The 24,702-nt window shown below is 47.1% G+C and overlaps 1 protein-coding gene across 1 annotated transcript in view; it reads right to left on the bottom strand.

Annotated features, from left to right (window-relative positions):
• The window catches only part of NANS (N-acetylneuraminate synthase), a 50,314-nt gene extending 41,658 nt beyond the window's left edge, over positions 1-8,656 (bottom strand). Inside the window, exon 1 of the mRNA XM_088460096.1 lies at positions 8,352-8,656. Coding sequence (XP_088316222.1) covers positions 8,352-8,483 — 132 coding nt within the window. The 5' untranslated portion in view covers positions 8,484-8,656. The remainder of the gene's footprint in view (positions 1-8,351) is intronic.
• Between the last annotated feature and the right edge of the window lie 16,046 nt (positions 8,657-24,702).

Raw genomic sequence — 24,702 nt, 5'->3', positions numbered from 1 at the left:
TTGGGGGCAAGGAGGAGACTAGGGACAGGCAGTGCTAGGGGTAAGGAGGGGGGTGCACACAGCAGTCAGGGTAAATGGAAATTAATATCAGGCGAAGGGGCCACACAGCCGGGGAGTGACAAGGGCCACAAAGCCAGCCAGTAACACCAAGGACAGGGGTCCTCACCTTTCAGGGAGCTCCTCTACCAGCAGTTTACACCTGAGCAGCTGCAGCACCAGCTTCTGGAAGTGTTTCTGCAGCATCAACGGGTCTGCACACCTCCCCAGCCCGGGTCAGACATCCCCACTGAGGCACAGTGAATGGAGTGGCTGTGGCGGGAGCAGCATGTGATGGAGAGGGACCGGAGTGTGGCTGAGGGAACATGGGGCACAGGAAGAGTAACTGTCTGAGCTCCGAGTGGGTGTCAGCTGCAGAAGGTGGACACAGAGGGAGGAGGAGCTGCAAGCACCAGGGTGATTCTGGAAGCTGTAGTGAAGAGCATCTGCCGGCAGCGATTGGTTGAGAAGACACCGCCGGCTGTGATTGGTTTCTGCGGCGCTGCACACAGGACAAACAGCGCGTCCTGCAGGTCCCGGGTGGCAAGATAATTTTGCCAGGTGAACCACCCTTTAAATAAGGCCTGGGGAGAACAGACATTTGTGCCATTTACGCTTTGAGAATACCATCCATGCAGACATTTTTATGTACCTACACCTGCTGAAGGGACAGTCGACATGGACAACTCAGGCAAATTTAAATGCCTTTAAAGTTGCCTACACAGTTGTGAGGTCAGCCCAGACACATAGACTAGCCAATTGGTAAGGGTGTATAGCTTATGAATCGGTCGCTCTGACTCTAAACCATTCTGCCGACAGATCAGTCGTCAAAGTGTGTACCCATCATTAGAACTCATTCTGCTGGAAACCAGTATTATGTTGATACTTTCATTTGGCCTAAAACCTGGGCCTACTTCCAGGTCTATTTATTGCTCAGATTAGCAGTTTAACCTTTTCTGTCTTACCAGGAATAAATCTTTATTTTAACTTCAACCATAGGAATTCTATTATTTAGTGTACCATTAAAATATGTTTCTCCCAGATGTTATTCCATTGAAGCAGTCTGATGCAGTTCTTTTAATATTAGGATGTTGAACAGATCTGATCACAATGTGATTTTCCATATTCTTATTCTTGGTATCTTTGGAGATATTGCAAAACTGTAGCAGAAGAATGAGCTGGAAATCCTCACTTAATTGTGCCCTGTGTTGAAGCAAGAATCTAATGCCGGGTACACACTAGACGATATGTCATCCGATCCAGTCGGATCGGACAACATATTGGGCACATCGTCTAGTGTGTTCACTCAATGTCACTGACGATGAGCACTCCCGCGCTTAGTCAGCGACATTGCCTGTCAGATGGACGACATTGTCAGCAAGGGCTATGCTGCCAAATTGCTCCTGCTCTTGCGCTGTCACTCCCGGCATCGGCAAGCATGCAGATGCTGGCAGCTCGCTGGGATACATCGCTAGCGATATGTACCGGCCTAGAGATTGAACAACCTGAAGATACACAATGTTGAGGCCATAAGTCAATGACTTTCTGAGCAACCGTATTACATAACATATGTGTTTATACTTATAGAGGACCTGATGAGAAGGCATAGCATGACACAAATCCTCGTACCTGTGATGTACTGCTGCAAAGGCAACAGTCCAGATTTTCATCTATTACATTTTATACAATTATTTGTTTTAAAAGTTTGCTGATCCTGGCAGCAGTCATTATGAGGGTCACTGGTTTTACCTTTAATTTGTGTTCTTGATGGCTCAAAAGGGTTTTCTAGAAGAAAAGAACCCATCTTGTCTGTTGTATGGTCCCCTTGATTCTTACCTGTTTGCATCATTGCATGCCTTGTGAGAGGAAAAGGGTTGAAAGAACTCATCCATTCTTCAGAATGTTTCTGCATCATTCATCTATTCTCCAAAAATGAAAGCCACTTTATCAGGAAGATAAATCCATTTGTATTTAGACTGAGCACCTACCATCCAGGGACTTATCCAGAGGGTCTTCTAGTCACTAAAGAGGATGGTGTAGGCATGTACGGAAGTGTTTTCATACAGCCAGCCTCAATATGCCTTGTGTATTTTGTTGTTATTTGTGCCATTTTTTCATACAGAAAATAATCTCAATAACCTGCTCTGGAGGCTGAACTTGCTCTGTCAGCTTAGGCTGGGAGCACACATTCACCCTTTTCTTTAAACCACAAATGGCGCATCTATAAGAAGGTGTCCTCTTCCCTACAACCAGACTGAGAAAATGTAGCTTATTACCATCTTCCTACGCAAAATAAATTAAAGATGATCTTCTATAACCTTCAGGGGCGTACCAGTCGCGGGGAGTATCTTTTGCCAGTTTCGGCTCCCATGTGAACTATAATCTAGAAGCAAAACTCTGCGGTAGTTCTGACTTCTCTATTAGGGGATAATGCCTTGTGCACAGTGATTGTGGGAGATTCACATAATTTTTGTTGCCAGAAACTGCTCTAACACAGAAGCTGGTAACCATCGGCTCAGCAGCATAACTGGTATGTCCCCAAAACCTAAAAGCAAAGGTAAGCCCCTGTAACACTACCTGTCTGCAAGAAAGGATAATAGGGGAAGAGAAGGAGATATATATATATATCTCTATCTATATCTACCAGTCTCTTTCGATCTGGTATGAAAATGGCTGCCATCAACATTGAAGAACAAACAGACTTTTTCCAAAAATATTTTTTTCAATCCAGTCTATTCTGCGGCTGTGGTTTGTATTTACTATAGAAAGAGTACTGGGAGCCTACAAAATATAGACACAATTAAACAGGCAAAATATAATTTCAGTTCTCAGAGGGTCTTCTTCTGTCAACCTACATGATTCAGTTCTGCTCCATTCCATTACTTGATATCTTTGTATGCTGACTATACTACACCCACTCAGTGAGTAGGTTTCTAAGCGTCTGCATAAAATTAATTACAGATGGTTTCATAACACAACAGGACAACCTTAGTTTGTAACATTGCAAGCAGAGGGGAATAAAAGATTTGTGAAATAAAAATATATATATTTTATATGACAGCCTGTATATCAGGAAATAACAGATTCACTTTTGTATATCCCAGCAAAACTATTTAGGTTTAAGGCTTTAAAAAAAAAAAAAAAAAAGTACTGGTGAGAAATCAAGAAAGTATGTCCAGTACATGTGCTCAGTACATGGCAGATTACTGTAACATGAAAGGCATGGTGGTTAAAATAACTCTGCAGACAGTGTGTTAAAGACTTCGTATTATGGAACACATACAGTAGCACATAGAGATGTTCTTGGTTTTGTGTGGCACCACAAAGTACTTACACTATGCAAAATAAAAAAACTTAGATAAAATAACTTCTAATAATGAATAGAAACATGAGACAAGTAATAAAAAAAACTTTTGTCCATTATAATGCCTAATTTGAGAAAGGACATAAGCACATCTGATAAATTTAGATCCATTCCTGGCTTGTTTACTTTTCATTTATGTCCAAAACCCCACCCTTTTCCAAAAAATCCTGGACCCCAAATTGGAATACATATGTGATCCAGACACTAATAATGCAGGCGTCAGATTCCCGGCAGCGTAATCCAGACTGTGGAAATCCCGACAAATGCAGGTAAGTGTTCTAACTCTTTACCTAGCCCCACCCCTCCCCTCCTGCAGCCTAACCCCATTACTCACCGTCGGGATTGCAACCGGGATTCTGACCGCCTGGGATACCAACCACATCCCTACAAATCCAAGGTGGAAACAGAATTAATATACTTAGCTCTCCTGCAAGCCCTCGCTGTCTCTCGGCTGGCTGTACAGATCATGTGACAGTATCATGCACACAGATTGGTGGAAAGTTCCAGTCATTTACCAAGCTCTTAAGGCAGGGCTGTCTTACTGTGGGCCCTGGGCAAAGCAATGCACTGGGGCCCCTACCCACCCATTCACAGGAAAAAAAAAAAATGTACAGTAAATGGTCAATAAAATTAAACCTTTAGATTTAGTATTACTTTCAACAAAAATCAGTTTAAATATATATATATTTTTTTTAAATAATTGGCAAACCAATAATTATTTAATATAAATCAACAAAAATATTCTTAAAGAAGTACCATAAGACACAGGACATTGCTGGGCTACAGCACTGCTCATATACACAGCTAGAAAACTGCAGACTACAATGCTATTCTGTTATAGTAATATTCCTGGACAGTGAACCATTTTTTCAGTTGTGCTTGTTTTACATATAATCACGGTGAGGAATTGGTCTATTATTTCCAAATCCCAACCTTAATGAAGGACGCAATAATGCCCATTGCCCAGTCAGACCCTGTCATGGAAAACAGGACCAGGGGGCTCTTACCTAAGACAGCCCTGGCCGGGTCACCCGGTCAGGACGCAGTGGTGGCTTACCTAGCAGAGGAGAACAGTCTCCTGTCCTGACTCCTGAGGAGCTGAGAGAGACCAGAACGGACGAGGACGGACCCTCGCGTGACCAGTCCGGCAGCTGCTCCAGCCACTGGTGGAGGGCGGAAGCGGCACACTAGGAGCCAGCTGGCCTTTGCAGCCAGTCAGCACTCGTCTCGCAGGTGGACAACGGCGTCAGTTGGTGAGTACTTGTACCAGTTTCACAGTTGTGCTTTAAAAAAAAAAAAAATAAAAAAAAAAACCTGGCCGCGGCTGCAGTGGGGCTGGCGGGCCCCTTGATGCTTCGGACCCTTGGGCAACTGCTCAAATGGTAGAGATGGCCCTGTCTTAAGGTGCCCTTACACGATGCGATAAAGCAGCCGATCCGACGGATTGGTACGATATCGCTGCTATATCGTACAGTGTATGGGCATAGTGCTCCCCCTAGCTCCGGCGGCAGGCAGGGCGCCGGAGCTAGAGAGGGCACTTCCGTGCGCGCCGGCGAAGGGGGAGTGTCTATAAGATGCGTCCCCTTTTCGTCGCTCTTGGGGGCATGCCCGGCACTTAGGGACACGCCAGGTAGCCCCCAAGCGCTGCCGACAGGGAGAATAGATGCCGGGCACATGCACCCGGCGTCTATTCTCCGGCGGTGAATGGGTCCTGCGGGTGAAGACGGCACCCACAGGCTGTGAGGGTAGGGTGCTTTTTGCCCTCCAGAAGGACGGCAGGGCGCCGCGCCCAGCTAAAACAGCCTAGCGGGAACGCTATGGGCATGATATCGGACAGAGTGCGCTCCCGTGGGGTCGTACATCGCACCCCCTGATCTTACTGCATTTTCATTTGATCTCAGTATGCAATGTGCGATCCCATGCAGCGCTCTGCAGTGGGGGCGGCATAGCGGACGGTCGGCCACCCGATCGCACCGTGTGTGTGGGAATCGCCCAATATGTCGGCCGTCGGATCCCCCATCGCGTCACAAGGTGTATAAACGCAACAGAAGCCAGAGAAAAGGCACTATTGCACCAAATGACGGACCAGGTGGTGTGACAACCAGTACGTAGTAATTGCAGACCCCTTTAAATGTTATATTACATTGCCATCTTCATTACTATGATTAATATAGCTGTCATACCAAAGCGAATGGCATTAGTATAGATTGGGTGGTAGCCTGCCACTTGATTGGCTCATGTCAAGTACCAAATCTAATCTTGCGCTACTTATTTTAACTGCCATTAGCCTAAACTATATATTCAACCTGTATGTTTGTAAATAATGTTTAAGCATATGCAGCTAGTTTACAGCAGCAGCATATATTTTTACCTGCCTTGTAAAAAGTGCAGAACCCTCTTAGCAGATCTGCATAAGCCACACGTGTCGTCCACCTCTTACTGTATTCTGCCTGTGCCTACGTTTGCATGCTTCTTTCCTCTATTGGTCGGCCTCTCATAAGGAGATACAAGAGTCTAATATGCATGTATGCATTGTGGGCATGGGCAGTTTGAATTTGCATTGCACGAACTGGCATAAGTTCAACTAAGTATCAGACCCCACAGTGCCTAAACACCATAAAACAGGATTAGTTTGACCATCTGCAATTCAACACAGTTTTGCCTATTTTGTATCCCCAGTTGGGGAGGTTATATCACAGACAGCTAACTATGGTTCACTAACTGTTCATAATAAATAATGTTTCAAAGCACCAACATCCAGCCAATATTGTATTACTAGTGAATAGATAACTAAAAATCTCTTTATACCTGCATACTATGGGGGAGATTCAATTCAGCGCAATGTTGAATAGCCCTGGGAAGGAGTTCCCGAAGCGATTCAATTGACCGCGCTGTTAAGTCAGACTACAGAATTTTAGCTCGCACCTCAGGAGGCGTGAGCAGAAATCCTACTTAAGTGCCAGCCACGATGCTGTTTTCCGTTTAGCGCGGTGGTTAATGCGACTAAACACCCAGCTTAAGGTACGGTAACAAGCATTCTCAGAGTTAATTGGTTATAGTCAGACTAAACAACACGGTCAATTGAATAGCTCTGCTAACTCCTTCTCAGGGCTATTCAACATCTCGCTGAAATGAATCACCACTATTGTTGCAATGGCATTTAACGCTTTAAAACACAAATCGGAGGGCAATGACAAGGCGCAAAATACAACATAAAATTAAATACACCGAACCAGCCTACACTCGTACATGCATGTTTACCCAGTTTTTAACCAATCCAAAACTGATCCAATGAGATTTAAAGAGGCAGGATGAAAAGCCAGGCCCACCAATGACTTTGCATGACAGATTTAGGCTCACAGACCAGCCCAGAAATGATAGGGAAGAAAGTACAACCAGCTTTCTATTGTGACCCATTCATTCAGGTCCACATCTGAATGGCAACATTTGTGCCGTAAAACTGTAAACATGTGGGGCCTGATTGTTGAACAATTACATCTGTGAGATACATAAAAAACGAAACTGTAATGTGGGCAAAATTAGAACTGAAAATACAGGTTGGCCAAGCCTGCTCTAGAGCATGGAGGTGCACAATCAGTTTGGTCAGGACCCCAAGTGTGGTGCCAGAATTTCTTTCAAGGGGAGTGCTTGATAATCAGATATGCAGTATATTCTAGGGAAAGTTATCTGTTGTGGTCCCAGAAGCATAGGATATTAAACGGATGCATGCAGAGGGTTCTCTTTTCAAAGTTTTTGGAACTAATAAACATACAGAAGAATTTGTGAGTGTTTTTGTATGGCTCTTCCACCAATACAGTGGCTCCCAAATTCAGATAGTGAGTGTGTAGTTTAGATTGGACTTTGAATAATGTTATCCTCAATGGATCAGTGATGTTGGGGTAGAGTTTATGGTACAATTTATGGTATCAAGGGCCAGTGGTCAAAACAGGTCTGGGAACAACTGTTTTAAGGCAAGTAGAGCTATAGGATTACAAATTAAAATAATCAAGATTTGAACCACACAGTTCTTGATAGCTTAATTTAATTTGACTGTCTTGTTTGACACTATATATGTCAATGGCAACATCATATCTTAATTATAACCTAATGGTGCATACACACTGTACGATTAAAATGGACAATATGAACGATATCGATCATACTGTTATCGTTCATATCGTGCATTTTCGGTCCCCAACGGCCTGTGATGCGCCTGCATGTATGGACGATAGCGATATCATCCATCGCCCGTGCATGCAGGCCAACCTGGTCGATATCGACCAGGTTACTATAGGGACACCTTCGCTCTAGACATTGGTGGTGTGCTGGATGATCGATATCGATCATACAGAACACCCGGGAGATCAAACAACGATATCATCGATTGTCCCGTGTGTACGCACCTTTACAGTTGTCAGTGAAAAAGTTTTTATATTGTATACACACACACACACACACACACACACACATAGTGTGTCTTTATATTAGAAACACAAACATACATATATCCAGAGTGGACACACTTCCACTTGCTCATGTTCAGTCAATTAGAAGCAGACTGATGCATCACCCGGCATTGCAGCAAGCTTTTAAAACCCACGCCCACCTCCCCTTACACCCACACTGTAGAAAAATATATTTTAATTTGCCACCTTGTAGATGAGAGAAAAGGCGTGATCTTTTTTTTTCCAACACAAAATGGCTTAAATGAAAGGTGGCACTGTACTGGCACATAGCTCCCCAGGGCTAGAGTTTAGGGAGATGCTAAGTCCGATCACTAACATTCAGATAATGATATGGGGGCTATTACACAGAGCCACCCAGTGCTTACCCCCAGCCTGTGCAGGGTAATATGCAGTGGTGCATAGACTGCAGCCCGAGCACTGTACACATATGTCACTGGCCGCTCACACACATGGGCACATAACATGGCAGCCTCCCGTCCTGTTACCTTGGCCATGCGAATCATCTTCTTGGCGATCTCCAGATCTCCCTGGTGATTCTGCCCGATCTCTGCTATGATAAAGCACGGGTGGTCGCCACCCATCATCCGCCCGGGACACAGCTCAAACTGTAAGGGCATGGTGACCGCGGGTTATGCCGGGGAGACAGACGCGGCGACACTGCAGAGAGACAGACACCCTGTACTGCTGCTGCCTACTCTCCTCTTGCTGCAGCGGCGGCTGCCTGCACACTGTCTGTCAGCGACGTGTCCCCACGGCTGCCGCACCCACAGCCAATCAGCGCCAGGCGAAGCAGGAAGCGCGCTCACCTGATCCGACTCAGCAGGACCCGCCCCCACATCGCCCTGGCCACGCCCCTGGCATTATGCGTGCCCGTGTCATTATGTCAGTCTTCTGCTGCTGCATAGCGGTTACCCCGGGCTTCGCCCACAGACAGTGGGGTGTGTGTCTGTTTATCTAACTAGACATACATAAATATAGATAAATGTACCAGTACATCAAGGGCCTGATCCAAATTTGAGATCCGCACGCAAATGCCTTGGCAGCTGCGATCTCTGGGCCTAATTCAGCTTGGATCGCAGTTCTCGCTAGGCTAAACACATGGTTATATTCCCCTTTATGCCCACTTGGATGGTAGGGAATGACGCTGGACACTGGCTGATGACGTCAGGGTCCTCTCCGTGAAGGGGATTTAGACACCACCAGTTGCTAATACGCACGCAATCGGGTGATCATTGTGTTCTGCGCTGCGCATGCATATGTATCGCAGTGCATGAATTAGCTATTGTGATCGCAGAGGCTGGCACCGTTTGTGGGTGGTGGCGGGGGGGGGGACGCAGGAGTGCCAGTGCCATACGCAGAGTGAGGTCTCATAGTGTGCGTGGTTGTTAGGAATTTCTGAGTAAGGTCAGGGCTTGTGCAAGTGCGTGAGACTGCGATGGTACTCGATTGTACCGATGGTTTTGCTATTCTGCTAAGCATTATGGATGTGTGTAAGGTAAAGTGGGAGCCCTTATGGTATGCTGAGTTTGTATTGCGATCGCAATGGAATCTGCATTTGGCAGCATGGCCCTCGCTAACGATATCTCCCGTCAGACCTGCATGCAGGTCCGATGGAGGATGTCACTGAAGACGTACTGGTGCCCGCATTGTCAACAACTTAGTGGGTACTAGACGATGTGCCCGATATGTTGCTGTGATCCGCCAGATCGGATGACATATTGTCTAGTCACTGTGTACCCAGCATAAGTCTAAGCTGTCCAGGGTCTTCAGACACGGAGAGAACGCTCCTGCTGCAGGCAGTGTTTAAACGCTACCAACACGCCTGCGTTTCTCTAGCCACCCCCCAAACACTGACTAACTCACTCGGTTACATTCTAGCTATAAACCATATTGTCAACTTTCTAGCTGCGGGGGGTGTGGTTTGGCATAGGTGGGTGGTGCAAGGTTGTGACAGCCCGATCGTGTCACCATGGCCCCTCCCCCTTTATACAATACTGAGATTACTGGCATTGTAAAGCGGACGGCAGGGCCACGATGATGCAATTCAACGCAAATTATCTAATCGGCTGCCTGAACCAACCTCTTCAGTCAGGAAGTGGGCGGCTCCGGGAGACAAGAACACTCTTCTGGGTGGTTTGAAACGCCACCTGAGATTCGGGAGCCTCCTGGCTGTTTTGGGAGAGTAGGCAAGTCTGCTATAAACACTAGGCTCCAAATTGGCCCCTAACCATTGATGCCCTAGGATCAGGGATGGCCATCAAAGGATTCATCTTTGATCGTCTCCATTAATGGTGTCATTAGTGCTTTACATGTGGCTCTCAATAATTTTCCACCTAGGTACCCCTTCACAGCCCGTTTTGCGTTATTTATACTCCAAATACATTTGTACTGAATATAATTACAATTTAGGTCAAATGTTTAGGTGCTTATATATATGTATATATAAGCAATAACTGTACATATACATATTAAGTGTTCACTCTAGCACTCTGTACCTCAGGGTTGCCGACATTCTGGCTGCCCCTCCCGGGAGGGAGCAGCCACGTCGGCATAGCAGGAGGGCATGGCCAGCTTAGGGGGGCGCGACTGGCCAGCTTACCTGACATTTGTTGCCAGAGCGGGGGTGTGGCCAAACTATCAAGAAATTTTGGCCCTGCCCCCGCTACACAATGCCGACATTACTAGCATTGTGAAGCAAGAGGCGGGGCCCAAAATGATGCGATTCAGCGTGAATTGCATCACCGCCTGCCCCCCCTGCTGCAGGGGGTTCTCTTACCGCGGGGGCAAAGGGGTCGGTGGGAGCCGTGAGGCATGGCTGCCCTTCCGAGGGGCCGGAAGCAGCACTCCATTTTCGGGTGGCTCTTGGTTGAATTGGGAGGGTAGGCAAGTATGCTGTACCTGTCACAACCCGTGCAGTTCCTCTTTCCTGTTTTGGGTGTCGCTCTCTGCTCTGGTGCTTCTAAAATACTCTGGTCTCCATCAGCATCAGCTGAGTGTGCTAGAAGCACCAGAGCAGAGAGCGACACCCCGGGACAGTTACAGCGTGCTAGAATGAACACTACATACTTCTCACATATTACAATTTATGAAAAAAAATGTAATTGAAAAGAAAAGCTACATTTCACATATGCTTTATTATACAGGGATAGACGTTTTCATTATGTTATCAGTATCCTACAGTGATGCATGGAACTAGGGTGTTCTAGGACACTGCTCTCTCTATGGGATAAATGTACTAAATATTATTTATTTATTACCAGTTATTTATATAGCGCACACATATTCCGCAGTGCTTTACAGAGAATAGTTGGCCATTCACATCAGTCCCTGCCCCAGTGGAGCTTACAATCTAAGTTCCCTACCACATGCTCACATACACACTCACACTAGGGTTAATTTGTGTTGGGAGCCAATTAACCTACCAGTATATTTTTTGGAGTTGGGGAGTAAACCGGAGTACCTGGAGGAAACCCACGCAAGCACAGGGAGAATATACAAACTCTGCACAGGGCCGTGGTGGGAATCGAACCCACAACCTCAGTGCTGTGAGGCAGTAATGCTAACCATTACACCGTCTGTGCTGCCTTAAATATGCAAGGGTTGTTCAAACAGTAATGCCTAAATGCTCATAACTCTGAAATAATATGCAACATTTCAAACTTTGTCAGTTTGTAGTTTAATATGTCTGCTAACTATGGCCCTCATTCAGAGCCGTACGCTCTGAGCAGAGCGCACGCTCTGAATGAGGGCCGTCCTCCATAATTATGGAGCGTCCTCCTGGACGCTCGTATAGCTGTGGGTCACCACCCACAGCCTGTACGAGCGTGCAGGTTGATGGCCGCGATGGTCTTGACCATCGCGACCATCGCCACTGTGTGCCGGAGCCTGCGGTTGAGTTTTTCAACCGCAAGGCCCGGAGTGATTTTGGCTCTATCAGAGCCAAAATCACTCCCACTGACATCACTAGTGATGTCAGTGGGCCGGCTTCTGACGGTAGGCGTTCCCTTGGGAACGCCCCCGTCTGGGAGGCACGCCCACCAAAGGAGGCGTGCTGTCAATCAACATCGACAGCACGCCCCCTTTGATCAGACACAACGAGCGAAGGAAAGTCCTTCGCTCGTCGCGTCTGGTGCATGCGCACGATGGAGCTCCCTCCGTCGTGCGCATGCTCAGTGCAGACCATCGACCCACTTGCGAGCGGACAGCCACTCGCGAGTGGGTCTGAATCAGGCCCTATATATGTAGTTTTCTTGGATTCCAAGAAATACCATGGAATCCAAGATGAAACAAAGAGCCGTCATTGAATTTCTGGAAAAAGAAGGCTGCAGTGCTAGAGAAATCCACAGAAGATTGAAAAAGTGTATGGTGAGCGTACAATTGACTATAGCAATGTCAGAAGGTGGATGAAGCGTTTTCAATTGGGAGAATAGTCCATGTGCGACAAACCTAGTGATGGCAGACCATCAACTTCAGTGACAGCAGAGAACCGACACAAAGTCGATGCCATGATTCAGAAAGACCATTGTGTGGCCATTAAAGATATCAGTGATGAACTTGAATGTAGCCATGGCACTGTAGAAACACTAATCAATGATTTGGTGTATCGTAAAGTGTGTGCTAAATGGGTTCCAAAGCAATTAATCAGGGATCATAAGGCCCAGAGGGTGGAAGTGTGCAATGACCTTTTGACCAACTTTGAAGCCAACCCTGAAACGTTTTTGGAAAATGTCATTACAGGAGATGAGACCTGGGTATTCCTTTATGACCCAGAAACAAAGGCCCAATCAAAGCACCTAAGTTCACCTTGGCGAAAAAAAAGTTTAAATCACAGCGATCCGTAAACAAAGTCATGGCCACATTCTTCTGGGATTGCCGAGGTGTTATTTTCATCGATTACTTGGAACAAAACCAATCAATCAACAGTGATCGATACATTATTACACTTAAGAAGCTGAAAGAAGCCATCCGCAAAAAAAGGTCAAATTGCCAAAATGGGGTGGGCAATAATGCCACATCCACCATACAGTCCTGATTTGCCCCCTTCTGACTTTCATCTGTTTGGCCCTCAAAAACTTACCGTGGTCAACATTTTGAAGGTTGTTAAAAACGCCATACGTTCCTGGGTCAAACACCAATCACTGGAATTCTGTTACTAAGACTTCAAAGTATTTTACTGCAAATTTTCAAATCTGCATCTATAATAAAATTTGAGTTGTGAGCATTGAGGCATTACTTTTTGAACAACCCTCGTATTTGCAAAGCTGCTGATGATCAGCAGCTTAGACCAATGTTTTTAACATGGCAACGGTAATTAATGCTAAACCATGCTTATTTAGCAATAATTATTATTGCCTTTTAAAATCCCTTGGTCGAAGCTGCCAACTATAGGCGGCTTAGTAAACACAACGAATAGTAAATCTACCTCTATTTGCCTGATTATCACCTGGATGTCCCACTCCACCATTACAGAAAAAATTTAAAGTCAACACACAGTAACGCCCATCACTTTACCACCCTATTGCTGATACCGTCTGTCCCTATGGCAACAGCATCTTTGTGTGTACAGTCAGTGTAATGATGCATGAATCATAGGTTTTTTTTTTTAGAAAAGCATAGTTGCAAATAATCGGTCATCTACATGCGCATCAGCATTCCGTGCGGATTATGTGCACCTCTGAATCAGGCCCACAAACTGCACAATAAATCACTGTTGGCTTTTTCTCCCTCAACTGGCCCTGATCTGTACATTTAGCACATTCTGGGGAGCAAAAGAATCCTGCAGATATGGCAGGAAAACATAAATAGCCGCACTTAAGTGACACGTTGACAGTCAGGAGTGTGGAGCAGCAAAGCTAAATGCGGAAAACATGGCCTCAGTCAGATTTAGGAATAAAGCTGCATACACACGTAAAGATTTTCTGTCCAACCATCCATCTAGTTGATTGGTTGGAATGAAAATTTGGTAACGTATGGGAGTAACAGATGATCAGCAATTTGCTCCTAAAGGCCAGAAAACAGATGAAAATGGTCGTCAGACAAGTTTGTTAAATGTTTGATCTAAACAATTTGTTCAAACAACAGTTTTTGTCCATTTTCCGGCGTTTGGGAGCAAATTGATGATTGTCATTTGCTTTCATACGTTACCAGATTTTCATTCCAACCAATAAACTAGTTGGATGGTTGGACAGAAAATCTTTACGTGTGTATGCAGCTTAAGAGCAAAAACATGTTGCATTGCAAGGCGTGCAAATTAGTTTATTATTTTGCATGCAGGGAAAATAGGTATTGCTTTTGCAGGTAGTGAATAAAAACTGGGCAACTTTGTTTTTATACCAAAATATAGGCGGAAATTCAATTAGGCGCAGGATTTGCAGTGCGGGAGAAAGCTCTGGGTTTTATACCTGAAGCTATTCAATTAACCAACATTTTCCCTGCGCGGTAAAAGTTGTTAAAATGTAGAGTCTGCATTTTAACACAGATATTTCCTTGCAGTTTCTGTGGCTGTGAGAAAAGAAATCCTTCCTCTGGGGCAGCGTGAGGGGTTCCCGCAGCTAATTGAATCAGGCTGCGTTCCTAATTCAATTTCCCGTTTAGAATTAAAGGCGTGATTCAGATATGTATGGTATTGCAAGGCCGCATTCTGCTGTACCGGAATTTGCTGTGCAATACCGTCTGAGGGAAAAAGACGCCTCCAGCTGTCAGTGAAGATCTGAGTGCTGCATTTGAAGGCGCAGTATCGGAACAGCATTGTAACCATCGGCCATCAGCCATCTGAGTAAGCCGAAGCTTACTCAGATTGGCCTCCTCCTGTTGCTTGCAAGGCCAGGAAATCTGCTTCCTCTGACACAGACCCAAGATTCTGCACTCCCAGAAAACGTCTTGCTCCCATTTCTGAGAACGCTCCAAATGGGGACACTGCGTGGGGTCACTCAGGACTCGTTCTGCACAAATCACTGACAGCGGCATCCTGATGCTTAGAATCCCGACAGGGGCTCCGTAAGTATACTAACCCTCTCCCCTTCACACCCTAAACCTTACGGCATCCTAAATCTCCCCATTAGTGCATAAACCTAACCCTCCTCCTTAGTGCCTAAACCTAACCTCCCCCCCCGTGTGGTGCCTAAACCTAGCCCTCCCCCCTGCAGCCTAACCCCAGTGCTTAAAGTAGTCCTAGAAAATTGGGGGAACTCACCCTCCCCCTTCTAAAAAAAATGACTGTGCGCGCCGTTGGCGCACTAAAATAAAGGGGTGTGGTCTCAAAAGAAATGGGTGTGGTCACAAAATAAATGAGCGTGGTCATACAATAGTATTCCCAATTCAAATTACACCACACAGTAGCACAATCTTGATTCACCCGATTCACATTACACCACATAGTAGTGTCCCTTATTCATGTATGACACACAGCAGTGCCCTTTTTACACAATACCCACATTTGTGCCCCTTATACACAATTCCCACAGTAGTAGTGTCCCTTATACAATGCCCACAGCAGTAGTGCCCCTTATGCAAATGCAATGCCCATTGTAGTGGTGCCCCTTTTGCAGTGGCCCCAGTAGTGGTAGTGCCCACAGTGATAGTGCCCCTTATTCAGTGCCGCTAGTAGTGGTGCCTCCTATGCAGTGCCCCTTATTCAGTGCCTCCATTAGTGGTGCCCTTTATGCAGAGCCTACAGTAGTGGTAGTGCCCCTTATTCAGTGCCCCCAGGAGTGGTGCTCCTTGTAGTAATGCCCCCCTGTGTAATGCCCCCAGTACTAGTATTGCCCACAGTAGTAATGTCCCCAGTAGGAGTGCCCCCTGTGTATTGCCCCCAGTAGTAATGCCCCCTGTGTAATGCCCCCAGTAGGAGTGCCCCCTGTGTAATTCCCCCAGTAGTAGTGCCCTGTGTAATGCCCCCAGTAGTAATGCACCCTAATGCCCCCAGTAGTAGTGCCCCCTGTGTAATGCCCCAGTACTAATGCCCCCAGTAGTAATGCCCCCAGTAGTAGTGCCCCCTCCACTTACACAAAAATAAAAAATACTTACCTTAAGCCCCACTTCTGCATGGCTCTGGTCTGCCTGGCTGCTCCGAGTCCTCTGAAGTTACTATGGGAGAGACGTCATGACGTCTCTCCCATAGTGCCCGTGGGGGGAGCGGAGCCAGAAGCTGGAGCTCAAGAGTGAGCTCCAGCCTCTGGCTGCCGCTAACGCTGCGGGGAGGGAGCCGGGCACCCTCTGGTAACAAAATCTCAGCGGGCACCCAGCAAATGGAGCCACCCTGCGGCGCTAGTCTACGGTGGGTCGGAGTAGGCGGAACTGGTTCCGTCTCCAAATAGAAGTGACGGAATGCAGTTCCGCCCTGTTCCAGCCCACTTTAACCCCTGCCTAACCCCCCTAAAACTAACTCTCCCCTTCCCCCATGGTGCACAGCTAACCTGGCCCGCTATACTCATGTTCGGGATGCCAGCTATCTGGATTCCAGCGTTGGCATCTCAACTGATGTTGGGATTCCGGCGCTTGTAATCTGGCAGCAGGCCATGATTCCTGGCGCCGGGATTTCGGTATCCGATCTGTAGATTTACAATAAAAAGGTAGACAATGTTTAGGTAGACACCACAAGTAATGCTGCATACACATGGTACGATCAGTTAGCGATAACGATATCGCTGACTGATCTCCCTGCACCTTCCCGGTGTGCTGGATGATCGATATCGTTCATCCAGCACACCACCAACGACGGTCCCTATGTAACCTGGACGATATCGTCCAGGTTGGCCTGCATGCACGATATCGTTATCGTCCATAGGTGCCCGCACATCGCTGGTCGTTTAAGGGTTGGAAGGCACAAAAAAATTAACGATCTGAACGATAACGATGTGAACGATATCGTTTTTGTTAATTTTTATCGTACTGTCTGTACGCACCATCAGACAGGCAATAGGTCGACAGGGACACAAGGTCGACAGGGTCAATAGGTCGACACACTAAATGTTGACATGTAAGAAGATTGACGGGTACAAATGGTCGACATGGTCAAAAGGTCGACACACAAATGGTTGACACACTTTTTTTTTTGTTAGGGTTAGGCACTTACCCCGACGGTTAGGCAGTTAGGGTTAGGCACTTACTCCAATGGTTAGGCACTTACCCCGACGGTTAGGGTTAGGCAGTTAGGGTTAGGCACTTACTCCAATGGTTAGGGTTAGGCACCAAGGGGAGGGTTAGGGTGAAGATTAGGGCTAGAAAAAAAAAAACCTTTGACTATGTTTGTTTCGATCATTTGTGTGTCGACCTTTTGACCCTGTCGACCTTGTGTCCCTGTCGATCTATTGGCTGTCTAACTTGTGGTGTCTACTTAAACATTGTCTACCTTTTTACTGTAGACCTATTGGTCCACACCCCAGGATCTTGACCGCCGGCATCCTGTGTGATGGCCAATTAACTACATCCCATGCAGAATGGGTCACGCACAGGCGCTCCACCATCGGAAATGTAAGTAAACCATCTGGTTTACGTACGTTTCTGAATCAGGCCCTAATATAGGATACACCATTACCAAATTTAAGTCTCTCTCACATTTAAAATATGCTCCACCTGCCTACCCCATCTGAAATGCAACATGATTATGCCAAGGTGCACTTTGCTCCTTTTTTTGCTCTTACTCCTAACTTTGAATAAAGGGGTGATTCAGCATCGGACAGAATTGCAAAGCTGCACTCAGCCTTGCTAATATGCGAATGCAGCAGGAGGTGTATGACACCCCCTGCTGCATTTGCGATCCCAGCACTGCAACCGAGGTCGCAGACTGGGATCACCATCGCGACCATCGGTGGTCAATGGTCACGATGGTGGACGGCGCCGGGTCGCTGGCCAGCTGAGTAAACCTCAGCTTACTCAGGCTGGCCAGCTCACGAGGCCAGGAAGCTGCGTCGGGCTGACACTGCCCTGTTTCCAGAAACTCCGGCCGACCCCACACCGTCCGTTAATACCACTGCCTATCAAGGGGGGCTACGTGCAATTATGCAGGACCCATTCTGCATACTCGCAGAATGGGTCCTGCGGACACGCAGATCCCCTATAATCTGGAATCTGCGTTCACCATTGCACTTGCATGCAATGCTCAATTAGCCCCAAAGCCCTCACTGTCTGCCTCCATAGGACATTTTTCTTTTTGCCCTTTGTTTGACCCCTTTGCTGCGGAGGTTGAATGTGGCTCATCCTCCCGATATCAGTTAGACTGCCAAAGACAAGTCTCACTCATCCTCTGCAGTGGCAGGTATAGCATTTCTCCCAAATAACTTGCCTTGCCCCCACTGGTCCAAGAGACCATTGGAGACTCCTTTCAACAGCTAGTAGTAAATTTGGAAGCACTGCTTTAAAAAAAAACTGAACATGGTGGAGGGAGGGACAAGTTTGTTAAATCAAACGAATTTAAGCAATTTGTCAATTACCTTATTCATCTGTTTTTCAGAATTTTGGGGGTCATTCAGACCCGCTCGCGAGCGCAGGATGCTCGCAAGCGGGTCGATGTTACCCCAATGCGCATGCCCACGACGGAGGGAGCTCCGTCGTGCGCATGCGCGAGACCCGGACAGCGACAGCCAAGCTGTCGCTCCGGGTCTCGCACCAAAGGGGGCGTGCTGTCGATGGTGACTGACAGCACGCCCCCTTTGGTGGGCGTGCCGGGGGCGTGGCTGCCAGACGGAGGCGTTCCCATGGGAACGCCTACCGTCTGGGTCCGGCCCCACTGACATCACTAGTGATGTGAGTGGGAGTGATTTTGGCTCTGATAGAGCCAAAATCACTCCAGGGCTTGCGGTCACCGAGACCCTACCGCAGGGTCTCATCGCAAGCCCAATGGTCGCGATGGTCTTGACCATCGCGACCATCTTTTTGGCCGCTCGCATATGCTGTGGGTGGTCACCCACAGCTATGCGAGCGGCCAGGAGGACGCTGAATTTTTAGGTAGGAGGGCACTGATTCAGAGCGAGCGCTCTGGTCAGAGCGTCCGGCTCTGAATCAGGCCCTTTGTTCCAACAAGCCAATAGATGTGTGACCAACATTAGAGTGACAACATTGGCATCTCTATGGTTCTAATATAATAGCCCGACTATTCTCACAGTTTTTTTTTATTTAACTTGGCAAAATACACAAAACGTTGGTTACAAAGAATAGTCTGCACTACAAAGTGCTGTATTCAATAAAATGTCTTCTAACTTCAGTGAGAAATTTGAGTTATAGTGACTTGTATTCTACTCACAACTTCACAGCAGCACAGTTTCTCACCTACAAGTGTTAGCTGTTAGAAGCAGTGACAGAGTGAGTTTATAATTACAGAAATAACTTATAACTGACAAAAGTGAGAGCATCTCTTAATTAACACCTGGGCTATAGTTACTAGGCAGTGACTTTTCAAAGACGAGTACTTTAGGCAGATTTGCTCACAGAATTGTAATAAAAAAATGTGCCCTATACCATACTTGCCAACTTTATGTTTCTCCTCTCCAGGAAAAGCCGTCAGGGCAAAATGTTCCGGATCCGTGGGAATGGGGCAGGGCTGAAATAATGCGATTTGTGTAATTTTTTACCTGCCCCCTCCTTATGGACTTGCAATTCCTTGTATTTTTTCCCCATCATGGCCATTTCTCTAGGGGGAATCAATATGATTTACCGCCGGCCGCATGGCCGTCGGTTCAAATCCCGACAGCGGCAGCCCGACAAGAATGAAAATCCTGATCGTCATTGGTAAGTATTCACTAACCTAATTCCCCCCCTAACCCTCCCTTAGGGGTGCCTAACCCTAATCCCCCTTCTAAGTGCCTAAACCTAATCCCCCCTTCCCCGCAGCCTAAACCTAAGTCCCTCGGGGGGTGTCTAACCTCCCCACGGGGGTGCCTAACCCTACCCCTCCCTTCCCCTAGCCTAACCCTAACCTCCCGGGGGGGTGCCTATCCCTAAGTCCCCCTGGGAACCCAAAACCTAACCCCCCCCCCGCGCGGCTGTCCGCGTCCGGCTTACCTTCGATCGGTAAGCCAGGTGTCGGGCTCCCGGCGTAGGTCTAATGATAGGCGTCATTAGACCCCTGCTGGGATTAGACGGGAAGCAGGCGGTCAGGATTACGTCTGTCGGCTTCCCAACTTCTACCCCTCCAATACCTGCTGTGATCCTTCCATTCCCGACCGCAGCCACATCCCCCATAGGTTTCTATGGGGGATGAGATGCTGCCAGAATTACCAACTTCCAGAATCCGAAGCAATCCAGAGATTGGCCCCAGCAGCTAATGTCATCTGAAGATGGTGTTAGCTCATACATGCCTACATTCCCGGAAGTCGCGGGAGGCTCACGATTTTTATGGTAGCCCCCCGCACCCCTGGAAGTGTGGGCATATGTACTGCATCCTGCCCACTTCCTAGTGAAGCAGGCATGGTGGGGAGTCTTAATGGGGAATTTGCGGGTCCGCGAGGAGGGGTTGGAGCTAAATGGCGTGATTTGCGTAATTTAGCCCTGCCCCCTCCTTGCGGACCCATGAATAGCAGACTTTTCGGGCATAGGGGCGGGGCCTAATTACGGCAACAGTCCGTCCCTGTCTCCTTTGTATAAGTGCTCCCGGAAAACACTTATACAAAGGCCCGTATTCAATTAGCAGAGAAAAGTCGGAATCCGCGAAAAAGTATTACGGATGACACCATTTTGCCAGGCGGAAAGTTTCCTCCGTATTCAATTGGAAACACTTTTCGCTATTTTAGGGTGCAAAGGTGGGGAAACCACTCAGCACCCTTGGGATAGCCCCCCAAAGGATAACTGCATCAAAAACCCCTTTAAAAAGTAAGGAACATCCCAAAAAATTACTTAGAGAATGGTGGTGAAAAAGTGCAAAGTCGGGGTGCAAACTTTTAAACTAGCGAAATAGACTTTTGGTGGGTTTGAAAGTATGGTGGAGGTGTTTTTTGGTTTGCAGGTGCATGCTTCAGGTCGGTTTTTCACATTTAGCGACTTTAAACCATGCTTGCACCCATTTTCAAGTACCCAAATTTGACAGGACTACTTATTTTCTCCAAAAAAATAAGCAACACGCTATTCTTCACCACTTCTGCAAAGACGCTAATACAAGCAATTGACACTAATTAATTACCCCAAATAGCTTCATTAGGGCTATTCGGGGACATCTATATTGATCCCCAATATTAGTGCATCTTTTGGGGGGTGTCAGGCTGATTTCCCCATTTTTGACAGCACTTTTCACCTGTTTAAGTTTCACCAGGTCCTGTTTTCGTGTCCTTTGGAATTGAGTACGGCGAATAGCGGGGGTGCGCACGATAAGTTTCTGCGGCTAAAACACGTGAAGTCTGCAAAAAGTATGGTATGCGAAAAAGTATCGCGGGTGTGAAACTAATTGAATTCGGGCCAAAGTTGGTAAGTATGTGTTAGCCTGTTGTAGGTTATGGCAGTGGTTCCCAAACTTTTTCAGTTGAAGGAACCCTTAGGGTCTCCTTCATTTTTTCAAGGCACCCGTAAGCCAAATTACCTGTAGTACTGCCCTTTATGTAGTGCCCCTTATGCAATGCTCCCTGTAGTAGTGCCCGTTATGCAATGCCCACTATAGTAGTGCCTCTTATGCAATGCCCCAAGTAATAGAGCCCCTTATGCAATGCCCCCTGTAGTAGTGCTCCTTATGTAAAGTCCCCTGTAGTACTCCCATTATGTAATGCCCCCTGTAGTTGAGCCCATTATGCAGTACCCCTTGTAGTAGTGCCTCTAAGGCAGTGCCCCCACACCTCTGTGTAGAATTTACCTGCATGAAGTTCACGCTGGGGACTGCTCCTGCTGTCTCTCCCGCTACGCTGACTGAATCAAGCTGGATCCAGCAGGCACGCAGGATGCTCACAAGTTCCCAGTGATGCATTGAGCGGGGCCACGGGTGACGTTATGATGTCACCCCTGCGCACTGCATCACTGGGAATGCTGAAGTGATCAGAGGCTTTAACCTCTGATAGCTTCAGAGGCCAGTGATCCACTTTCTGAAGGAAAGTTGATCACGATCTACTGGTGGGAGATCTGCGAGGTACCAGTAGATCATGATCAACGTTTTGGCCAGGCCTGCTGAGATGACAGCAGCTTCTCTCTGGCCGCGGTACCCTGGTGACAGCGCTGCGGCGCCCCAGGATGCCGTGGCGCACAGTTTGGGAACCACTGGCCTAGGGGCTACACTTTGCATAATTAGCTAGCAGAGGGTTCGCCCGGAACCATCCTCAGCAATGGCGACCACGCATGGGCAGTCAGTGGGTGTGCAGTAGCCCTGGCAGCACTCGAGGCACATCGCAGTGATGAGCTCCTTTTTGAAGTCCCTGCAGATGCCGAATAATACATTCCAGCGCTATGATCGCATCTTCCAATCTATGATCGCATCTTGCAATGCGATCATGGGCAGTAATATCATGCCCAGATCGCATAATTAGTAAATGGGCCCCTGTATGAGAGCAGTAATTGACACACACGATGGTATGCAGACTGTAGTGGATACTGAAGCATAGTAAGCAGTCTATGGCTGGCTTAGTAGATGCAAATGGTAGCTGAGAGCACACAATAAATGCCGATGGTAACAGACAGCACACAATGGTAATTGCAGATGGTAGCTGACAGCACTCTGGTATAAATGGAAAAGGGCTGAGTACAGGACTGATAGCAGTGAGATACTGGAGATGGAGTACACTGCTTGTAAATGGAGTAGCGCTGAGATTAGGACTGATAGCAGTGAGTGGCTGGAGATGGAGCATACTTAAATGGAGTAGAGCTGAACATAGGATCAATAGTGCATAATAGGGGGCAGTGTAACCAGGGGGGCGAGAAGGGGGAAGTGGGTACTAAATACCAGGAGATGACGTGCGCAAGTGGGCGTCTTAAGACAGGCTGGTGGGCGTCTACATACACAGAGCAATTGCACACAAAGACATAGTGGGCGTGCTTTTGCCTTGCCGTGTGATCGCCTGCCGTGCCGTCACTTAGCCGAATTTGCATACGCTGGGTGCGAACGAACGCATCTAGCGAGCGGGTCTCCTCAGTCTCCTCTGCCTGTGCGGGGGTTGGGGGAAAAACATTCACACCTCCCTGGATTTGCCCCTTGCTGAGGGGCTCGCAGTGCCCCTGTTCAGTGCTCAGCTCTGCAAATTATTTTTTTCTAAGGCAGGTGTCACCACGGCTCCTGGGCTTAGACCACGCTTCCTGAAAAGTACCGGGGGCCGGACCACCTCTCTAATGACCTAAGTGTAAAAGGTCCTGCTGGCTAGTAACGATATGCACTTGGAAGGCTGTGCTGGGACTAGGAATTTTTTAAGACAGAGGGCCTGATTCAGACCCGCTCGCTAGGAAGCGATCGCTCAAAGCTGGCGTTTTTTGCAAAATGTGCATGTGTATGCATCACAATGCGCTTGCGCGAACCACTGCGAAAGATCGGGAAGTGCTTGCCGCGCATAGACAGCCCAGTTGAATGAGTGACAGGTGAGGCCGTTTGTGGGTGGTAACGGGCAGGCCAGTTGAAATGGGGGAGTGAAGGTATGAACGCAGGCATGTCTGAGTGTTTCAACGCCGTTTCAGAGACATGCATAATTAACAGGCAGCATCATAGTACACGTCACCTGGATGTATTTCACACTGAAGTGATCGCGGTGCTTGTGGCAGGGTATAGTCAACCTCAAGCACTGCGAGCACATCCGATGGTGCCCGATGTACCAATGTTTTCAGTAACTTCCAGGAGATGACGTGCGCAATTGGGCGTCTTCAGACTGGCTGGTGGGCATCTGCATACACAAAGTGATCGCTCACCAAGACATAGTGGGTGTGCTAATGCCTTGGCGTACGATTGCCTGCTTGCTGGGCGTGCGCTGGATTTGATTATGCTGGGAGCGAGCAAATGCATCTAGCAAGCGGGTCTGAATGAGCTCCAGAGATCGATCGAGCATACCTTTTACTTGTTGAAGATAAAAGTAAAGGCAGAAAGACTCACGAACAAACAACTAAAGGCACCTGCAGTAAAGGCCTGCCAAAGCATAACAAATTAAGGAACACAGCATTTGGTGATGTCCATGGGTTCCAGACTTCAGACAGACATTGCCTGCAAAGGATTCTGGATATAGTGTTAAAAATTACATTTTATTTATGAATATGTTACAAAAATAGGGGACTGTGGATAAAATAATCCATTCTGGATCAAAATGCCTTGGTCGAGAGAGTGTCTGCTTTAGGAGTGGAGACAAAACCAGGTTGGTTTTGCCTTTTAATGATTGCCGATTTAAAATACCGAGCAGATTCGTCGGGAGATGCCTGAAAGTCGTTTGTTATTACATTTATTTAAAACATACATGCTGAGCTGGAGCTTCAAGTTTTAAATATTTTGAAGCAATAACAGATGATTTAATGGGGCAAGTAAAAAAACAAATACCTCCAATATTGACATTTCCACAACATGAATATGCGAGGCCCCTTAAATCACTGGTAAAACTAAAATGAGTACTGGACTATGTGACCACTATAGAGATCTCCACTGCATCTTGATTTGCAATGGCATGTAGCTGTTTCATGGAAACTAGGGCCAGATGTACTAAGCTCTGAAAAGTGATAAACTAGAGTGATAAAATACCAGCCAATCAGCTCCCAACTGTCATTTTTCAAACACAGCCTGTAACATGACAGTCGGGAGCTGAGTGGCTGGTCGTTTATCACTTTTAAGAGCTTAGTACATCTCCCCCCTAGTCTGTAGTTTATTATCAATAGTTTAAACAATATGAATGTTCAGTAGAAGCTGGGATTTTGTGCATGCGCAATTGAGCTGTGCTGCAGACACAGCTGCTGGGTATGTGGAGC

This window comes from Taudactylus pleione, unplaced genomic scaffold (genome assembly GCF_031769625.1).
Source record: "Taudactylus pleione unplaced genomic scaffold, aTauple2 ptg000967l, whole genome shotgun sequence".
NCBI lineage: Eukaryota > Metazoa > Chordata > Amphibia > Anura > Myobatrachidae > Taudactylus > Taudactylus pleione.
Note: the sequence above shows the minus strand (reverse complement) of the source record. Positions and strands in the feature narration are given on the sequence as shown.